This window comes from Spermophilus citellus (assembly GCF_964194105.1).
Source record: "Spermophilus citellus genome assembly, chromosome: 6".
In the NCBI taxonomy this organism is placed as follows: domain Eukaryota; kingdom Metazoa; phylum Chordata; class Mammalia; order Rodentia; family Sciuridae; genus Spermophilus; species Spermophilus citellus.
The window spans coordinates 134754154-134772088 of record NC_138187.1 but is presented as its reverse complement, the minus strand read 5'-3'; the positions used below and the strand labels follow the sequence as shown (position 1 = coordinate 134772088).

Below are 17935 nucleotides of genomic sequence, written 5' to 3'. Positions count from 1 at the left end.
GTTACAGATGAGGAAGCCCATGGAGGTCAAGTACCTTGCTCTTGACCTTAGGCAGGAAGCCCTACAAATTTGCACTGGCGAGTGGATAAGTAGGAGAGTGGGAAGATGAGGACAGGGCAAATAGAGAGGGGGTGGCCAGGTTCCAGACCTCTGTTTTGGGCTACCACTCTGTACTGTGCAAGGTCTGTGCTTCAGTGCTTGAGTTCAGAGATGCTCTAACCCTTCAAGAAGAATAAGTCCACTGTCTTTCTTGTATTTTTCCTTTTTCCCTCCCCCATCTCCCCCTTTTCCCTCCTCTCTACTCCCTTCCTTCCTTCTTTCCTTCCTTCCTTCTCTCCTTCCCTCTCTCCCTCTCTTAATATAGCGTACCTTTTCGTTGCTGTGGTTTAAAAGTCCTGACCTCTTGGAACCGACATCATAACTGTATTCCCCAAACGCAGTCGCGGCCCCTTTAACAGGGCCGCTGCAGGAGGAGCTGTCCTATCAGCACCACGGCCGCAGCCCCGCGCGCCCCGCCCACCCGACGCTGCCGCAGGCGCCGCTTCAAGGGCAGAAAGGGCTGCGGCGAGCTGGCCCTGAACTTGCCACCTGAAGAGTTCTCTGGGCTGGGAGGAACTTTCTTCCTTCCCGAGCCCCGCCTTTGGCCCCGCAGATCAGAGGGAGCTGGCACTTAGGCCCTCACCACCTTCTGAGCTGAAGTTAAATATTTATAGCCCCTAAATACTTACTGGCTCTGGGGCTTGGAGAGCATTAAGCCAGGAGCCTCCATTTGTCCTGATGGGGCCTGGGGCCAGAATGAGTGGAGGCTGAAAGATCTGGAGGCTGGGGATAGAAAGGAGACTGGAGGGCGAGCAGCACAGAGGAGTGGTTACTGGTTCCCAGTGCAGCCTCTGGAGCTGGTCCATCTGGGTCTAACCTTGGCTTTGCATTTACTAGCTGTGTGATGGTGAGCAAGTTCTTTAGCTTCTTCTCTGTGCTTCAGCATCAGAGCCTCTAAGGTAGGGATGTTAATAATGGCAGCCAATCAAAGGACAGTTTAATACAGGTAGAGCACTTCCCACGGAGCCTGGCACGCAGTCAGTCAATGCAATGAAAAAGAATTTGGTTTAAAAATAAAGCACCAGGGTGAGGAGGCGAGCAGACAGCAGGGGTGTGGACTGAAAGGAGAGGAGTGGGACAGGCTGGAAGTGTGTGTTGGGGGTGGTCTGTACACCATGCTCAGATCCTAGGATTGTTCTACTTCCTGGAGGAAGCCACCAGCTTCTCCACTCAACTGCCATTCACCTGACAGTCCCATTTGATATCGGAATTTATCTCCTTTCCTTCTGAGAGCAGGGACAGCTGTTCTCCTTAACATAATTTCTGCCATTTCTTGAGCACCTTCTATTTGCCCATCTCTATGCTAAATGCCTTATTTTTATTCACTTTACTTAATATTTATGAAATCCCCATGACTAAGTTAGTGCACAGGGCTCTGGGCCCAGAAAACTTAACTTGTTAAGCCACATAGCAAGAAGTAGCAGAGCTACAATTTGAACCTATTGATGCTACAGATTTCTGTTCCTGGCCAGGCTAGTGGTCTATCTTCCTCTGCTCTGCTGAAGGCTGCAGACAGCTCATCCTCTATCCCTGGGTACATGGGATGGAGGGTTACTTGGAAAAGAAGGTCATTTGTCCTTGTGATCATAATAGCAAAAACATCTATTGGGTTCTTTACCGTATTAAGCATTTCATGTTTATTTAACTGATATGTTTTTTCCAAGTAACCATACTAGGCAGGTCTTGGTCTTAGTCTCATTTTAAATATCATAAAACTCAGAAGTTCTGGAATTTTCCTGAGGTCAAACCATCAGCAAATGGTAGAGACAAGTTTTGAACCCAGGAACTCTAGCTCCAGAGTTTTACTCTCTAACCATTATACCACACAGTCTCCTTGAGGAGCAGATTCTGTATTTTGGAACTAATGGATAGACCCAGGGGCATGGGGGAATCCTATCATCAAATGAGACAGGGTCTTGCTAAGTTGTAAGGCTGGCCTTGAACTAGTGATCCTCCCACCTCAATCTCCTAGGTAGCTGGGATTCTAGGAATTCGCTGAGGTGCCTGGCTGTTTTCCTCTCCTGATGCACACTGCACATGCTGCTTGCTGTGCATGTGTTTCTTCCCCACCAGATTTCTGGATCCTTGAGAGCAGAAGTTGGGCCTCAGCCATTGTGATTGCCAGGGCACCTGGAAAAGCACCTGGCATATGGAAAGTGCCCAACCAGGGTGTGTAGTTGTTGAACAAAGGGATCCTGCCACAAATCCTTTAATAAATGGGAAGCTCTTTGTCCTGTGAAGTACTAACACCTTAGTGTAATTTGCTGAGGACAAGGATCTTCACGATGAGGGAATTAAGGAATCCCTGAGACCCTCGTGTTATTCACTGAGGATAAGTGAAATTTCAGTGCTTAGGAGGAGAACGTATTTGGGGGTAGGGGATCTGATAGAATCTCCCAAGTACACACACACACACACACACACACACACACACATTAAATATTACCTTGCTTCCCCTTCCAGATTCAACCCTAACCTGCCCTTGACCCTCCTTCAGACATTGCAAAGGTGTCATAAAGGATATTGGGTGTTGATATCCAAGCTCTTTGATTTGAACAGAAGCCAGTCCAGGACTTGGGGGCCGTTACAGCTAACCATGCTCATCTCAGGAAGCCAACATTACCTTGTTCATCCTGCTTCGGACTTGAGACATTGGGGAGTAGGGATGGAGTCAGAAAGAAACTAAGTCCCAGAGCAAGCGTGTTGTCTCCCAAATCATTTGGTCCACGAATAACACAGATTGGATGCCACAGCCATCTGCAGGCATCTGTCTGCAGCCCAGGAGAAATCACCTGGGCAGAGGCTTCACCCTTGATCTCTGGGGCCACCATTGTTTACAGGTCTTAGAGCCCACCCTCCCCATGCATTCTCTTCCCTTCCTTTCCCATTCTCTCCACCCTCCACTGTCAGAGACCTGTAACCCCAGAACCTTCCTCCTAAGTCCCTAGCCCAGCCCACATGTGCCAACCAGGCGATATTAAACCTGTGCCAGGCTGGATTAGGCCCATCATTTCCTTCCCTCTCTCCATGTTACTTACAATCTCACATGGGACAACATCCCTCCCTGTACCACCCGTACCCCCAGCACTACCCAAGGCAAATGCTATGAGAAGGGCAGGAAAAATGGGCAAGATCTGAGGTGTTGGGGAAGAAAGAAAAGAAAAAGGCCTCCTTTGGTGCTACCTACATTGGATTTTCTGCTCTGTAAACAAGATTCAGCCTCCCTACCCCTCACTTGAAACTCCATCTCTGGAAGGCCCAGACCAGCCATCCAAGCAAAGAGAGAGCCAGATACTTTTTTTTGGGGGGACACTTTTTTTGGAACTGGGGACTGAACCCAGGGGTACCTAACCACTGAGCCACATCCCCAGCCCTTTCTTTAATATTTTATATGGAGATAAGATCTTGCTGAGTTGCTTAGGGCCTTTCTAAGTTGCTGAGGCTGGCTTTATTATATATAGTAGTCAATGGAACTTTATTTATTCATATGTGGTACTGAGAATCAAACCCAGTGCCTCACACATGCTAGGCAAGTGCTCTACCACTGAGCCACAACCCCAACCCTGAGGTTGGCTTTGAACTTGCAATCTTGTCTCCGCCTCCCAAGCTGCTGGCATCACAGGCTTGCACCACTGTGTCCAGCTTGGACACATTTTTGTGTGCCCAGAGGATCCATCCAAGAACCTGGGCATCCTGCCTATCTGCATTCAAATCACACAGCTCTCCCACTTTCCATCCTTGTGCATCCTTGGGCAACTCACAAAAATCTCAGCGTCATGTTCCTTACCTGTGAAACAGAGATAATAAAACTCACCATCTCAGGTTGTTGTAAAAAACTAAAAATAATGTCTCAACAAAGGAGCCTGTTCCCCGGGCCTAGGGCTCAGTGTCCTCAGAGATGCCCTTAAAGACGCTGAGTACCTTTGTGTTCCCACTCTGAAAATATACCTGGAACAGTCATTGTGACCCCTTTACCACCATGCCAGAAGGACTCACCCCAGCTGGGGAGCCCTCTACCACCTCAAACCAGATCTGATTCTCCCAGGCTTTACCTGGGACAGTGGTTTTCACTTTCTATATGCATCCTAGCCCCAGCCCCCTAGGGGCTGTTATCCAGGGAAGATGAGAGAGCAGGGCCCCAATTGCAGTGGAAAGGGAGGTTGGGGCTCCTGGGACCTACCACAGAAATGTTTTACAATCCTCCCCCATTGAGCTTTTGAAAAAATGATGATCCAGTAAGAGCAGCCATGGTGTGTGATCCATTAGCGAATGAGGTAGGCGCAGCCTTCGGCCTTTTGGCTCTCTTAGCTGAAAATCTAGTCAGTCCTAGGCAGAGAGCCTGGGGAGGTCTGAGCCACGGGAGTCCAGGCCTGTCCCTGCAGAGCGTGGAGCTGGGGATGCATGGAGGACAAGGTAGGTGAGTCGGGCTCCTGGGAGTTTGGTTCCTTGGCAATAAAAGCCAAGTTGGGGAGTAGCTCCCAAAAGAGTCTCAGGCAGAGCCAAGATGCTGTTCTTCCAGAAGGAGTGTTTAATTGGATTTGGAACCCATGCTGGGACTTGGTGGGGCTTGGGGCTGAAGGCAGAAGCAGAAGTGGGTCAGGCATGATGGCACACAGATGGTACACCCCTGTAATCCCAGCAACTCAGGAGATTGAGGCAGAAGGATCCCAAGTTCAAGGCCAGTCTTGGTAATTTAGTGAGACCTGTGTGAAAATTAAAAATAAAGGACTGGTGCTATAGCTCCAGTATCAAAAAAAAATTATAAGAAGTGGGCCACATGGCACCTTATTGGAGAGGGGACCGAATCTGGGAATGCTAACATCTCAGAGATGATGCGACAGGTCAGTGTTCTAAGACCCTTCTTTTAGGAATTCATATGATTGTCTCTGCTGGGCAGTGCATAGCCCAGCTCTGCTGAAAGCCAAGGTCAGCTTGGACTCACATGAACATCTGAATACATCTGCATGTATGTTTCTGATCCTGCTCAGCATCTTCACAGATGCACAAAGCTGACTGCTAAGGGGTCATTGGATAGAAGGAGGAAGACAAAGTAAATCCACTGTCACTTCTACTGGGGAAGAATTCAGACTCCAGGTCCATAAGCTAAAGCATGGTGCTTTTTTCTTATCTTAAAGACTTCCGGTCTCTGTCTGCAGTTTCTAGATACCATCCTGCCCTCATTTTACATAACAGGCACAAAGAGGTTAAATAATTTTCCAAATTCTCACAGCTTCAGGTGGTAACTGCTTGACCTCCTCTGAGATCTCTTTATGAAAGTACTTCTTGGTCCCCATCATTGGGCCATTCTTGGTTATGCTGGGGCTGGGAGCAAGGCAGGATGCCTACATGGGAGACTGGGAAGGCAGAGGGTGACTCAAAGCATCCCTTCAGTCTGGTGGGTGGTTGGGGAGCAGCATGGATAGATGGGGAGGAAGTAGAAGTCAGGCAAGCCCTGGACATAGTCCTCCAGGTCTAGGCAATGGGCAGCCATTGGAGAGACAGAAGTGAGCTGCTCGTGGTTCCTGAACACCCATGCCTTTGCCACCCTCCTCTGCTGGAGGAGGCGAGGGTTGCTTTACCTCATCCAGTAATGGCATCAAGTCATTAAAGTACAAATTGGAGGAACGGAGGAGGGAGGTCACAGCACTTCTTTCTTGTGGAGATTATTTCACCTTTGTATAGAGCCATCCTAGAAGCTCCGACTCTCCCTGTGGTTCTATAAATCCATCAATGTTCAAGACTCTGCATTGACTGCTTACGGTTTAGCCTGTAGCTGGTCCCAGCGCGCAGGGTCAAAGGTAAGGGAAAGGTCAGCAACAGCCATAAACAATCCCATGCTGTTGGTGACAGCTTCATCTACAATATGAGAGAGAGAGTCCCACTGGGCTGAGGTGGACGGCTGTGCTTTGGTGGTCTCTTTAATGTCTAGATGTCCTTCCTCTCCATCTTCACTTAATAAAGAGTTTACCCTGCAAGAGGCAAATTGAATATTTTCATTGCATGTAAATCTTTGCCCACATCTTTAATCATTTTCCTAGGATAAATTTCTAGATCTGGCATTGATCCCACAGTAGTGTGTGAGAGCCCAGACTCTTATCAACACTCAATATTATACTTTCCTTTCTGTAAGACAGTAAATCTGATAGCAACAAATAATAACCTATTTAATTTCCATTTCTTAAATTTCTAATGGAACCCTTTGTCTTTGTATTGTTCTGGCCAATTATGTTTACTAGTTCATGAGTTTCTGGGTGTCCTTTGCTATATTCATTAGAGTGTTTGCTTCTTAAAATTGATTTAGTAATATTCCCCATCTGTAAAGGTCTGAACTCCTGGTTCTTTGTACCTGTTTCAAATATTTTTATGGTTTTCTAATACTTTAAACCTCTTTAAAGGGGTTTCTTTTTTGTCCATACAGAAGTTTTCATTTTTATGTACTCAAAAATCTATCAGTATTTTCCTTTATGGTTTCTGTCTTTGATGTGGTGCTTAGAAAGGGCTTGTCCATAACAAAATTATGGAAATATTCACGCATGTGTTCTGAAAACTCTTTTATAGCTTCATTTTTTACATTTGACTCTTCAATCTGTCTGGAAACGATTGCATGTGTCTTTGTGAACTGCTGCAAAAACCTTTTAAATGAGTGTGAGTCATTCATTAATTAATATGACAGGATGGGGGAAATTAGCAGAGGGGAAGGGGTTGATATCTGGGAGAGAGACAGAATAATTAATGGATCAAGGTTTGGAAGAGAAGGGATCTAGTGCTGTTGGTAGAAGGTATTTAGAGGGAACTTTCACAAAACAAAAGTGGGACAGTCTCTGAGACTAGACCAAGGGGACAGGAGGCAACAGAAGTATTTTGCCAGGGCAGGAGTTCAACAGGGAATGGGTAGAGTTGAAGACTGTGAACAGGGTGCCCAAATCCCCACTGACTGTGGGACAGGAGACAGCAGGGTGGAGCCAGGAGAGATGGCCTCAATGAGGAGGACCAGAGAATGGTAGGAGCCAGGTGGCAGGAGCCTCAAGGAGAGATTTACCAGTTACAGGTTTATGATGGGGAACCGTGAGACTGGCTGTTCTAGCTCTGAGCCCAGTGTCATGTGGAAGAAGACCGCGCTCCACTGGAGAGACGTTGCAGGGGAGAGCCAGGGACCAGCTAGGTGTGAGTAGAAGGAACAGACCAAGAAATGGCTGAGGGCATGAGGGAGTTTGTTTACTGTGGACAGGGCTTTCTAGATTCAGGGTACCATGAAAGATCTGAGAGGGAGGGGGCTGTGGGAAAGATAATCTGTCCCCAGTCCTTGGGAGGAAGTTAAACAAAGCCCATTTGTAGAGTGCATAGCAGTTCGCAAAGCACTTTCACATGTGAGTTTGCATGAGTGCTTTGCAACAACAGTCCTTTGGAGCAGAAAGGTTCAGGGACGTGGCCTGGTCAGGATATGAATCTAGCAGTCTCCATACTCAAGCTTCTGTCCCTGGGGGTAGGTGGTGCTTGGGCCAGGACCTAATGATCTTCTCTCCCCTCTCCCCGCAGGACAGTAGTCCACCCTGAAGCTTCGCTGACCATGAATGGGATGGCCAACGTGAATTCTGCCAGCCGCCCGCACTATGCCTCCTCCATTCCTGTGCCTCGAGCGTCTTCCCAGACCAGGATCCATACACCCGGTGCCTCTCCCCAGCTGCGGCCCCGCCAGGCTGGCCTGGCCCTGAGCCCCCAACGAGCAGCCTCTCCAAGACTGGGCAAGGCTGCAGGTCCTTCCAGAAACTCCTCCCCCAAGGTCTCCCGGGGCAGAGGCACCCCCAGGGCTGCTGGGGCAGCGAAGGAATCAGCAGAGGATGGAGAAAGCCTCCCCAGCTCTCCCTGGAGCAGTCCCAGGGTAACCCCCAAAGCAGCCCTCTCCAGCCAGGCAGGGTCTAGAAGAGTCAGAGAGGCTCAAGGCACCCATGGGAAGAAGAAGGCCCAGGAAGGGATTCCAACCCGCCAGACCCGGGGCAGGAGCCCGTCCCGGACAAGCTGTCATGGAGAAACCCACATACCAGGGACTTCTGAAGGTCGAAAGCCTCCTAGCTGCCCAGGAAAAGATCAAAGAGACATAAACTACAAAACTTCTGGGATCCTCAGGTCTTTGGAGCCCGACGACAGAGCATCTTCAGGGGCTTCCTCTCCAGTCTGCAGTCCCATGCAGAGCAAGCGCCCCTCCCCGACCCCAGCCATTAGCTTCTCCTCTGTCCATCAGCAGAGCCAGCCGGTCACAGCCACCGTGGCCCCCTTCCAGTACAGGTGAGCTGGGGGAAGAGGCAGGGAAGGAAGGAGGGAAGAAAGGTGCAGGGACCCAGGGACAAGGCCAAAGAGGAGAGGGGCTTTGATGACCAGTGATTGGTGGAGACCAGAGGGCCCCAGCGTATAGGCAGGTAGAGGCCTAAAAACCTGGGGGTTTGGCAAGCTGAGATGAATGGAGAACACAAAAGGGGACCCTAATCCAAGCTCTGGTCTTTCTGAACTCTGAGGACTCTACAACAGAGACTGATAAGAAGGATACCCCTAAAATGTCCCCTTCTCCTGCTGTCTGGGAAATGAAACAATATATCAGGGTATTGTGGATACCTGGGCAGCTAGACCCATACTCAGGTGGGTGGTAGGTGGGTTAGCCTGGCCTGATTCATAGAGGACACTTGCCCACTACACATAAGACAAGTCACATTGTCTTGGGCACTGTGCTTCCAGTTCAGGGTGAGTAAAACTCTGCGTTGATCTCATAACATCTTCTGTCTGTTTATAGGTCTCTCTTCCTCTCTCACTTGCTTCTTGGCTCCACTGATTACATTGTCCTGTGTACATCTATATGCGCATGGCGTATGGGCAGTCAGTAATGCTTCTCAAATAGATAAAAACTAAGTGTTGTCACCACTGGTAGTGGCGATGGCTGACCAGTATTTACAACAATGTGGTCAGTAAGTCAGTATCTCTAACCTTCTTCATGAGTTAAGTGAATAGAAAAACAGTCAACTGTGATTTTTATTTATTTTTTGATACTGGTGCTTTACAACTGAGCTACATCCCCAGTTCGTTCCCTGCCCCCCTCCGCCTCTCTTCATTTTGATACAGGGTCCAGCTAAGTTGCTGAGGCTGGCCTCAAACTTGCCATCCTCTGCCTCAGCCTCCCAATTGCTAGAATTACAGGCATGTGTCACTGTACCCAGCTTAACTTTTTGCTTATTGATTTTGGTGTCACTAGGGTGTCACAAGGCTTTGTGCATACCAGGCAAGAACTCCACCACTGAGCTACATCCCTAGCCCCCAACTATGATTTTAAAATAAAAAAATAAATCTTTACTAAAATAACTACATTAAATAAACTAAATTTTAATTACTCTTTATTATACAGTTTAGAAATGCCCAAATGCAAACTTAGTACCTTCATGACTAAACTTGCTTCCTATGTTTTTTTTTTCTTCCTATGCTAATGTAAGGAGTGCTCTCATTTATATTTTGGGTATAGAAAAGCTTGTACATCGTTCCCTAGATACTGGAGCCTCTGAGGCATCAGCATGGTTGGGAGTGGGGGCAGAGAACCACTAGGCACTTCAGTCTTCAGTAGAAGCCAACTCGCATGCCTTGATCTCTGAAAAGTCAAGTTCAGTTTTTCGTACCTTCCAGTAAAGGTGACTTGGGGTCCTGGACAAGGAAGTGAATAGTCTCAGTCTGTTCTGCATGGGCTCAGGCCTCTTTTAGAGTGAGTGCTACGTTCAGTTACGAACACCACATTTTACAAAGACATTGACGCACGAAAAACACATTTAGAGAAAGACTGGCAGGTTAGTGAAGGATCCAAAAATGGTGTTATGAGGGTGATTAAAAGAACTGAAGAAGTTTGTTTTGGAAAGGCAAGGCTTAGGAGGGCTCGAGAACTGTTCTCAAATATTTGAGAGCTGTCATGTCGCAAGATAAATTAGATTTACTTGGTGCAGCTCCAAAGGACTGACTCAGCGTCATGGTGGGGAGACATTCGTTCGAAACAGATTTGAGGCTCCATAGAAAGAACTTTCCAGCAACTGGAGGGGAGTACAATTTGACTGTAAGGCGTGAACTCCCTGCAGGGATTCCAGCTGATTCTGTGGCCAAAGGGAGTTCTTCTCCGGCAATCCCTGGCTCTCAAATCATCCCTTTGGCCTGACTCTACTGTCCATGAAGTGCAAAAATGTCCCTTTCTTTAAGGAACAACTTACTTCTGTCCCTTGTGACTTTTTTGATTCAGATTCTGAAGCTGAAGCTAAAATTCAAGAAACTCAAGAAATGCAGGACAGACCTTCTTCTTCTCCTTCTCCTTCTTCTTTCTCCTCCTCCTCCTCCTTCCAGGGTCCCAGGCATGTTAGGCAAGCGCCCCTACTCCTGACCTTCCTTTGACGGGCATTTTTCTCAGTTTAATATTTCTCTGATGACTCTTTGACTTTCCTCTCCTGATTCCCTTTATTTTGAATTCATTCTCTGGGAAAAAGTGTCGAGGTATTAAATTGTTTCAGATTTTTACATTATCCACTCGACAAGTCCCATGGTATATTTAGAATCTGGCATTTTCTGAAGAGGTCAGAATATTTCCCTCTGAATATTTCAGTGTAACTTAAACAGAACCGTGTTGCCTTCATTCCGCAAACATTCATTGTATGTTTGCATTTTAAACAGAAATGGAAATACATCCCATCTTCCCAAAAGGGGTTTTCTTTGCCACTCTCCTGCCCCAGACTCTTCCCATTTCACGCCATGGGTTCGGGTTAGAGGGTCATGGCTCAGGCAAGAGTGAGATTAGGATCAGAGGTACCTGAGACAGTGAAGGAAAGATGGGCTGGGGCCCAGCACACCCTGCAGGACTGAGAGCCTCTGCCATAGGCAGCTCTGCTGGGAGCCTGGCTGGGCCACCCCTCCAAGCTTCATAGCCAAGGGAGTGCCATCTGCTCCTGAGCATCCACAGACAGCCTGTTTTCGTGGAAATTTGCCCCTGTCCCCAGCTCTTTGGCCTTTTTCAAAGCCCCAGGTGAATACAGAAGCAGAGATTCCTGGGCTCCCTTCCCCATCTTTAGCCTGGTTGAGTCTGACCTGCTTCTCCAGGGGTCGAATCTCTGCCCCATCCTCCCAACAAGCTCTTTTTGAAGATCTGGGCATGATCTTCTCAGTGAAGCTGATCTCTGTGTGTACCACCTCCTCTCAACACCCCCCCCCCCCTCCCTGGACAGGAGGAAGGGGAATGCCCCTGAGGCCACCCTCTGGTCTCACCTGATTCTGTCACATCTCTCACCTCCCTTCCCTTCAAACTTCTGGAAAAAAGGCTATGGCAGCTTCTCCACGGCCGTTACATTCTTCCACTTTCCAAGGATTTTCTTTCCCTGACAGTTCACTTTGATACGTTATAGAGAATTCCCTTTCCCTGGTAGAATGTTCTATATTACTTTCTCACCAATATGATGCGTTTCTTAGTTCAGAAACCCAAGTTCATAAGTTCATAGTAATTTCTTCCAATAAACTAATCAACTCCAGTTTTTCTTTATCCCCTTGGTAATTTGTGTACCTGGGCAAACTGATGTTCTCATCATGCCAAGCACTCTCAAAAGCCAGGATGAGGTATCCTGCTTTCTCTGAGTTCACCCCATCCCACCTGATCCCCAGCACCCATCCAAGGGGTCTGCAGACACAGGAGAGCATCACACTACCTTGAAAGGCTTGGAGAAAGCCAAGTAGTAGCCACAGACACTTCAAGCAACTCCAGACTGTCCTACTGGTCTGGGCCTTGAAGGTCATCCCTTCACCTTGTGATGGAAGCCAGATCCAGAGAGAAAAGATTCCTTCCAGGTTGCACAGTTGAATCCATGACAGAGCTGGCCCCAGAGTCCCAGTCATCTAGGTGTTGAAAAAAGTAAAACCTGAAGAAAGACAAATCTCAGCAGCATCAGAGACTCCCAGGGTCCCCTGGCCCAGCCTGTCAGTTTCTCTTCCTGCCTGTAGTCCTCCCCTCCCCCTCCTGCCAAGCTGCCAAAGGGTCCATTTAGCTGGCGACAGCGGGCGGATGGTGGGCGGGCCAGCTCCAAGAGCCCAGAGTAATTGCCTGTAATGAAAGCTCCCACAGCCTTTGTTCCTGGGAGCGATTGTACCGTTGGGGTTGTGCTCAGAGGTCTCTGTGTGCTTGGGAGCTGATGCCCAGAGACCTCACCCTTCCTTCCTGTTGCCACAACTGGCCCAGCATGGACTTGGCCTCCCAGGAGTCACTGTGACCCAGGTTGAGCCTACCCCTCCTTCTTTCCTGACCTCCCCATGCCTGGATGGTGAGCGAGCCCACAGAGACTGGCGCACCCCCTGAGCATGCACACAGCTGTATTCGTGCACATCCTGAGGGCAAAGACCATGGCAAAAGAAAGGAACCAAGGCCTGGAGTTGCCGGGAACTCTTTGCCCTGTGGTGAACCACGTTCCTGGGACTGGGTAGAACACTAAAAGGCTACTAGCATTGGACATCTCAGTGTCTGATTCCTGCTGGCCCAGCTTTGCACAGATGCCTATCACCTGCTAGAGGCTGTGCCTGTGCACATACCCTTCAGAGAGGCCCAGCTGGCCCAAAAGGGTTCAAAGCACTAGCAAAGGGAAAGAACCAAGCTCAAAGGAAGATTTCTTAGTCCATGGAGGAGTTTTGAGGCCATGCATGAACTATGCTTCTTGGTCCCGCAGGTTACAGACAGACCAGGAGCCTGGTCCCCTCCCCCAAAGCAGTTGGGCCCTTGATGGCTACTCCAGTCCCCCCAGCAGGACTGAGGACAGCTTCTCCTGTATGGGTAAGTGCTCTGGGGAAAAGACTTCCTCCGGGGCTGGGGGCCACTGGTCAAGAACTCTCCTCATTGCCCACATGGAAGAAGTGACCTGGGCCAAATGAGTCCATCACTTAACAATGTGACAACAGCTTGTGAACCGCATGCACTTGGAGTTTTTACCACACATGACTCAACTCAGGCTTGGTCTGTCCAATCCAGGAGAACGTCAGGGTCAGGATAGAGGAGTGGCATAGGGGTGGTGTGGGATGCTCGGGTTGTGGCGGTCACTGTGTGTGCCTGGTTTGAGGTCATAACAAAACAGTATCAAGCTGGGAGAGTGGGATCCAGGTTCTGGGTGAAGCCAAGCTTAAAAGTGGAAGTGCGGGAGCCAGGGAGGGAGTCCAGAGCCACTTGGCTAGCTGTCTGATACCCTCTTCCTCTCAGAACCATTGTCTCCCACCCGTTCCCTTCCCAGTGTCATCCTGTACTTACAACATCTCACCTGGTGCACATTATTTATAACAACCTCCAGAACCTGAGATTGACAAGACCTTTGAAACTCAAATACTGTGACATTCCTTAAGGACAGAGACCTCGCTTGGTCTAGGTGCATCCTCAGGTCCTCAGAGTCTCTGAATGAATGAATGAATTAATGACAAGAGAAGAGTGAGCTCTTTGTGTACCTATAGCTTGCGTCCTGAGCAGGTCAGATTCTACACTTTCAGCAGTGTTTAGGGGTATTTGTTGATTTTCTTGCAGCATTAAAAATATATATATATCTAGCATCTGGCAATGATGCACACAAGGGGCACTTAAGACTGCTCACTGTGGGGAACAGCTCTGCCCTTTAGTTTCTCAGACAAAGGAAAACTTGTTCCAGAAAAGTAATAAACTTGACTTTGGAAGATCTAAGATTGTCCAGAGGGTTTGTTTTACAGTTTCACTGCAGTACCCTTTTCAAGGGGGCAAAGCTAAGGCTTACCCTGGTGTCATTTGACAGCAATGGCATTGCCATCCTTGTTATCTCTGTGCCCTGCTAGGCAGGTGGTCAGGTGTCTCCTTAGCCTGTGAGCCATCTTTGGAGAGGATGACAGCAGTGATATTGGAGCCACTTGGACCCTGAAAACAGCAGCCACATTCACTCCTCCCTGGCAAGTCCTGTGAAGGAAGGCCCTGGGGTGGGGCCTGGGTAGTTAAAGGATGAACCATCTCTTGACACAATAAGCACACACGCAGGGGGATCAGGGCATGGCAGGGGACAAAAGGAAACCAAATTTCACTGGCACTAACAAACCATCAGAATTAGAATGTGGTAACCAGGAAACTATGTGGAGCTCTATTTTTACATTTGCAGTTTTGTTAGTGTAATGGCTTCCATGTGTGTGTGTGCCACATTGTTAGTCTAATGATCTCCATTCTCCTAACCAGGCACTTGTTCCTAATTATTATCCCATGAGCTGATGAGAGGACTTTTGCTTTTAAACATCTGTGGCAGACTGGCACTAGGAATCCCCCAGGCTTCTCAGCTGGAAGACCACCCTCGCCAGCTAGCCCTGAAAGTGGCTGATAGATCACAGGTTGGGTGCTCTGCGGGGCATTGAGCCAGGGCATGTTGGAGGTGAACTTCACACAGAACAATGAGGAGCACCCGCTTCCTCCAAGGCTCCTAGGGAAGGGGAGCAAGGTTCACAGCGCTGTCTCTGCTCTGGTGCTTGCTGGTTGTCATGGTGATCCTTCTTTACTAAGGACACACTGAGCTCTTTGATGGGCTGGATGGGGAGAGCGATGTAGGATTTGCCTTCTTTGTGGGGGAGCCCCCACTACTCTGAACTTGAAGAAAACAAAGATGTGGGGAAGAGAAGGGACAACTGAAGGGCTCTATTTTATGGCTTGCTCTCCCACTCCCAAACTCACTCAGGACATCACATGATACGACATGACATGACCCATTCATTCATGCATTCTTTTATTTAATCAGCAAACCATCAGTGATTGTCTTGTACCAAAACCTGTGTTTGACACTGAAGTAAAAGGTGAAAAAGATTTTGACCTGCCTTTAAGGAGTTCACAGTACAGGGATTCACTCCAGTTAGACTCACCTGGAGAATTCCTTGGCTTCCCACCCAGTGGCCCACCCAGTGGCCCTTACAGGTTGACCAGGCAGCCAATCAGTCCTACCTCCCTCACTGGGCCCTGAAGCACGAGGAGGTTCTAGGATTTTTCTCTTCTTCTTCTGGAAGGAGAACTGGGTGCCTTGGAGAGTATTATATTACATAATTTTATCACTTAAAGAACCCCTAGCAGTTATTTCAGTTATTGATCATGTCATTTCTATACCAATCTACAGACAACAGGAAGCAGAGGGCTTTTCTTGAAGCTCAAATATTCCACTCCCTGTCCATGAACTTATCCGTGCTGGTGCATGTATAAGTGGTCAATGATGCTCATGTCCTCTGTCAGCCTGTTTTTGCTGGGCAGCTGAGAAGGAGCAACCAGTCTTTCTCTGCTCTCTTCCCAATATGGTCCTCTCTGGCTTCTAGGCTCACTGCATGGGGGAGAGTCTCTGAGGGGATCAGGGGAAGGCCAAAGAGCTTTCTCCACCTTGTACCACTTTCTTATTGTGCCAGGAGTCCAAATAAGGCTTACAGTCTTTATATAGCAGGCTGACTTGCCTCCAAGCTGAGGTGCTGGGACTGGCCTTCCTAGGTCCCAAGGGCTGTCCACAATCAGCTGTTCCTTCTGCCTCTGCCCTGGGGCAGGTGTGGAAGAATCCAACCCACAGGTGTTTGTACATGTGCTCTGACCCTCCCCTCAGCCGCCTGGCTCTGATGGTTCCATCTGCTCATGGCCAGTGCCAGGCAGTGCACCGGCCACCATCAGATCTTAATTTGGACAGCCCAGGGCTGACGCTGCCACGTGCCCACATGTGTGAGGCTGTGTGCAGGAAGACTGGGAAAGGTCGCCCTGGGGTTTACACAGATTCCTTAATTACTTCCACTTTGTGGCATGTTTGAATGAGCGCTAAGTGGACACATAATGAAGGGATCTTTTCTCGTCATAACATGTGTCACCGAGGAAGAAGCCAGTGCCTCCGCTTGCCCCTTCTAGCACAGGGGGTGATATATATAGAATGGGAGGGGCAGAGCGGAGTTGGGCCTCAGCCTGGGGTTGTTTTACTTTTCTTCTTCTCTTTTCCCTTGTTAAGCTGACTTCATCTTTAAGCCACAATTAAGTTGTTCATGTTCTGTGGATTTGGGAGCACGGATAGAGTGCTTATTCTAAGAAAACTTGCACATCTGGTGTGCCCTCGGCCAGGGCAAGAGCAGGCTCTCTGGGAGAAGAGTTTGTTGTGGCTTCTAGGCAGGCTGCAGCTCGGAGGTGTTTGGGGGAGTTTTAGGCCAAATCTAAGTATCACAGAACGACAAAGGACTTGGAATCCAAGGACATAGGAAGTCACAGCTCTTACAAATTCTATAGATCACTCAAATTTGGCCTCATTTTCTATGGGGAAAGATGATACTCAGAAGAAGTGTCCTCCTCAAGATTGATGTCGAGGGGCTGGGGATGTGGCTCAAGCGGTAGTGCGCTCGCCTGGCATGTGTGCAGCCCGGGTTCGATTCTCAGCACCACATACAAACAAAGATGTTGTGTCCGCCAATAACTAAAAAATAAATATTAAAATTCTCTCTCTCTCTTTCTCTCTCTCTCCCTCTCTCCCTCTCTCTTTAAAAAAAAAAAAGATTGATGTTGCGCTAAAAGCAGGTGAATTGAAACCAGGACCACTCACTCCCTTTTGACTCCCCAAACGCTGAAATAACCAAATAGTAATATTGACAACCATTTACTGAACACCTACTATGTGCTTAGTACTATGTATAAGACAAACTGCTAGGTGCTTTATACAAATGCCTTATGCAACCCTTTGAAGGTGGTATTTCTGTTATAGATGAGGAAACTCGGGCTCTGAGAGGCTTTGAAAATTGTCTGAGGACAGACAGCTCGGGGTTATGCCAGGATCTGAGCCCAGCCTGTCTGAAGGTCATGTTCTCTCCTCCTCCCCTGCCTTCCCATCTGCCACCAGTACTCACTGTGGTAATTACACACTGTCCAAGCTCAACTCGGTCTCCCTAAACCACTGCCAAGTGGTTGGGAAGGAAATGGGGTCAGTGAGCCACAGTCCCTGCTGACATCTCCCTCAACCTGAGTAAGCCCCGGGATGTCACTGGCATTTCTGTCACTCCCAACCTGTGTCATTTCATGCTGAGTTCACACTGCTGCAGTTCCCTTCCCTCTGGGGACTTCCTAGCCAAGACAAGCCTGATGTCCCAGCCATCCGTGGAGAGAGGACATGCAGACAATTGACTAGGAAACAGAACAAGTTCAGGGACAATGACATTAGCCAAGATCTTAGGGCTTGAGCTGCTCAGTGCCACTGTGGGGCAGAGGAGGCTGTGAGTGTGGGGGTCTCTGAAGACCCTTTTTGGGTAAACAGAGCAAATAGGCTTCTAGGAATTTGGATGGGATGTCATAATAATACTGGTAGTAGTAGCTGACACTTAATTGTGGTTTTCTGTGAGCCCGGGCATTGGTCCTACCATTAATTCTTCTAACAACTATCTAAGGGCTGGAACCTAATTTCCCAATTGCACTGCAGCTGCCTCACAAGCTAGCTGTGCAGTGTTGGAAAAGTTGCTTAATCTCTCTGTGCCTGTTTCCTTGATTGTAATTGGAGTTGATAATTGGACCTTTCTGTAAAGGTTTTGTGGAAATTAAATGCATTAATATAGGTCAATTTCTTAGAAGACAGTCTGATGCACAGTAGTGTTTAATACATGTTCAGCATTATTTGTGATTGAGGAAAGTGCTATTATTACTTTACAGATGAGAAAACTGACAGAGGGTTTAAGTGACTTGCCCAAGGTGGTCCAACCAGGATTTGATCCCAGGCAGCCAGTATTCAGAAGTCAAGCCCTTCACCATTTATGCATGACCTCACTGGAGGAGAAGAGCCACAAATCCAGGGCTGCCCCATGGAGGCCGGGA

General features: G+C 48.4%; 1 protein-coding gene across 3 annotated transcripts in view; it reads left to right on the top strand.

The window, feature by feature from the left end:
* NAV1 (neuron navigator 1) overlaps positions 1–17935 on the top strand; it is a 253836-nt gene that overhangs the window by 68064 nt on the left and 167837 nt on the right. For all 3 annotated transcript variants that reach the window (XM_081299365.1, XM_081299364.1, XM_081299366.1), the window contains exons 2-3: positions 7636–8382; positions 12813–12916. In XM_081299365.1, coding sequence (XP_081155491.1) covers positions 7667–8382; positions 12813–12916 — 820 coding nt within the window. In that variant the 5' untranslated portion in view covers positions 7636–7666. The remainder of the gene's footprint in view (positions 1–7635; positions 8383–12812; positions 12917–17935) is intronic.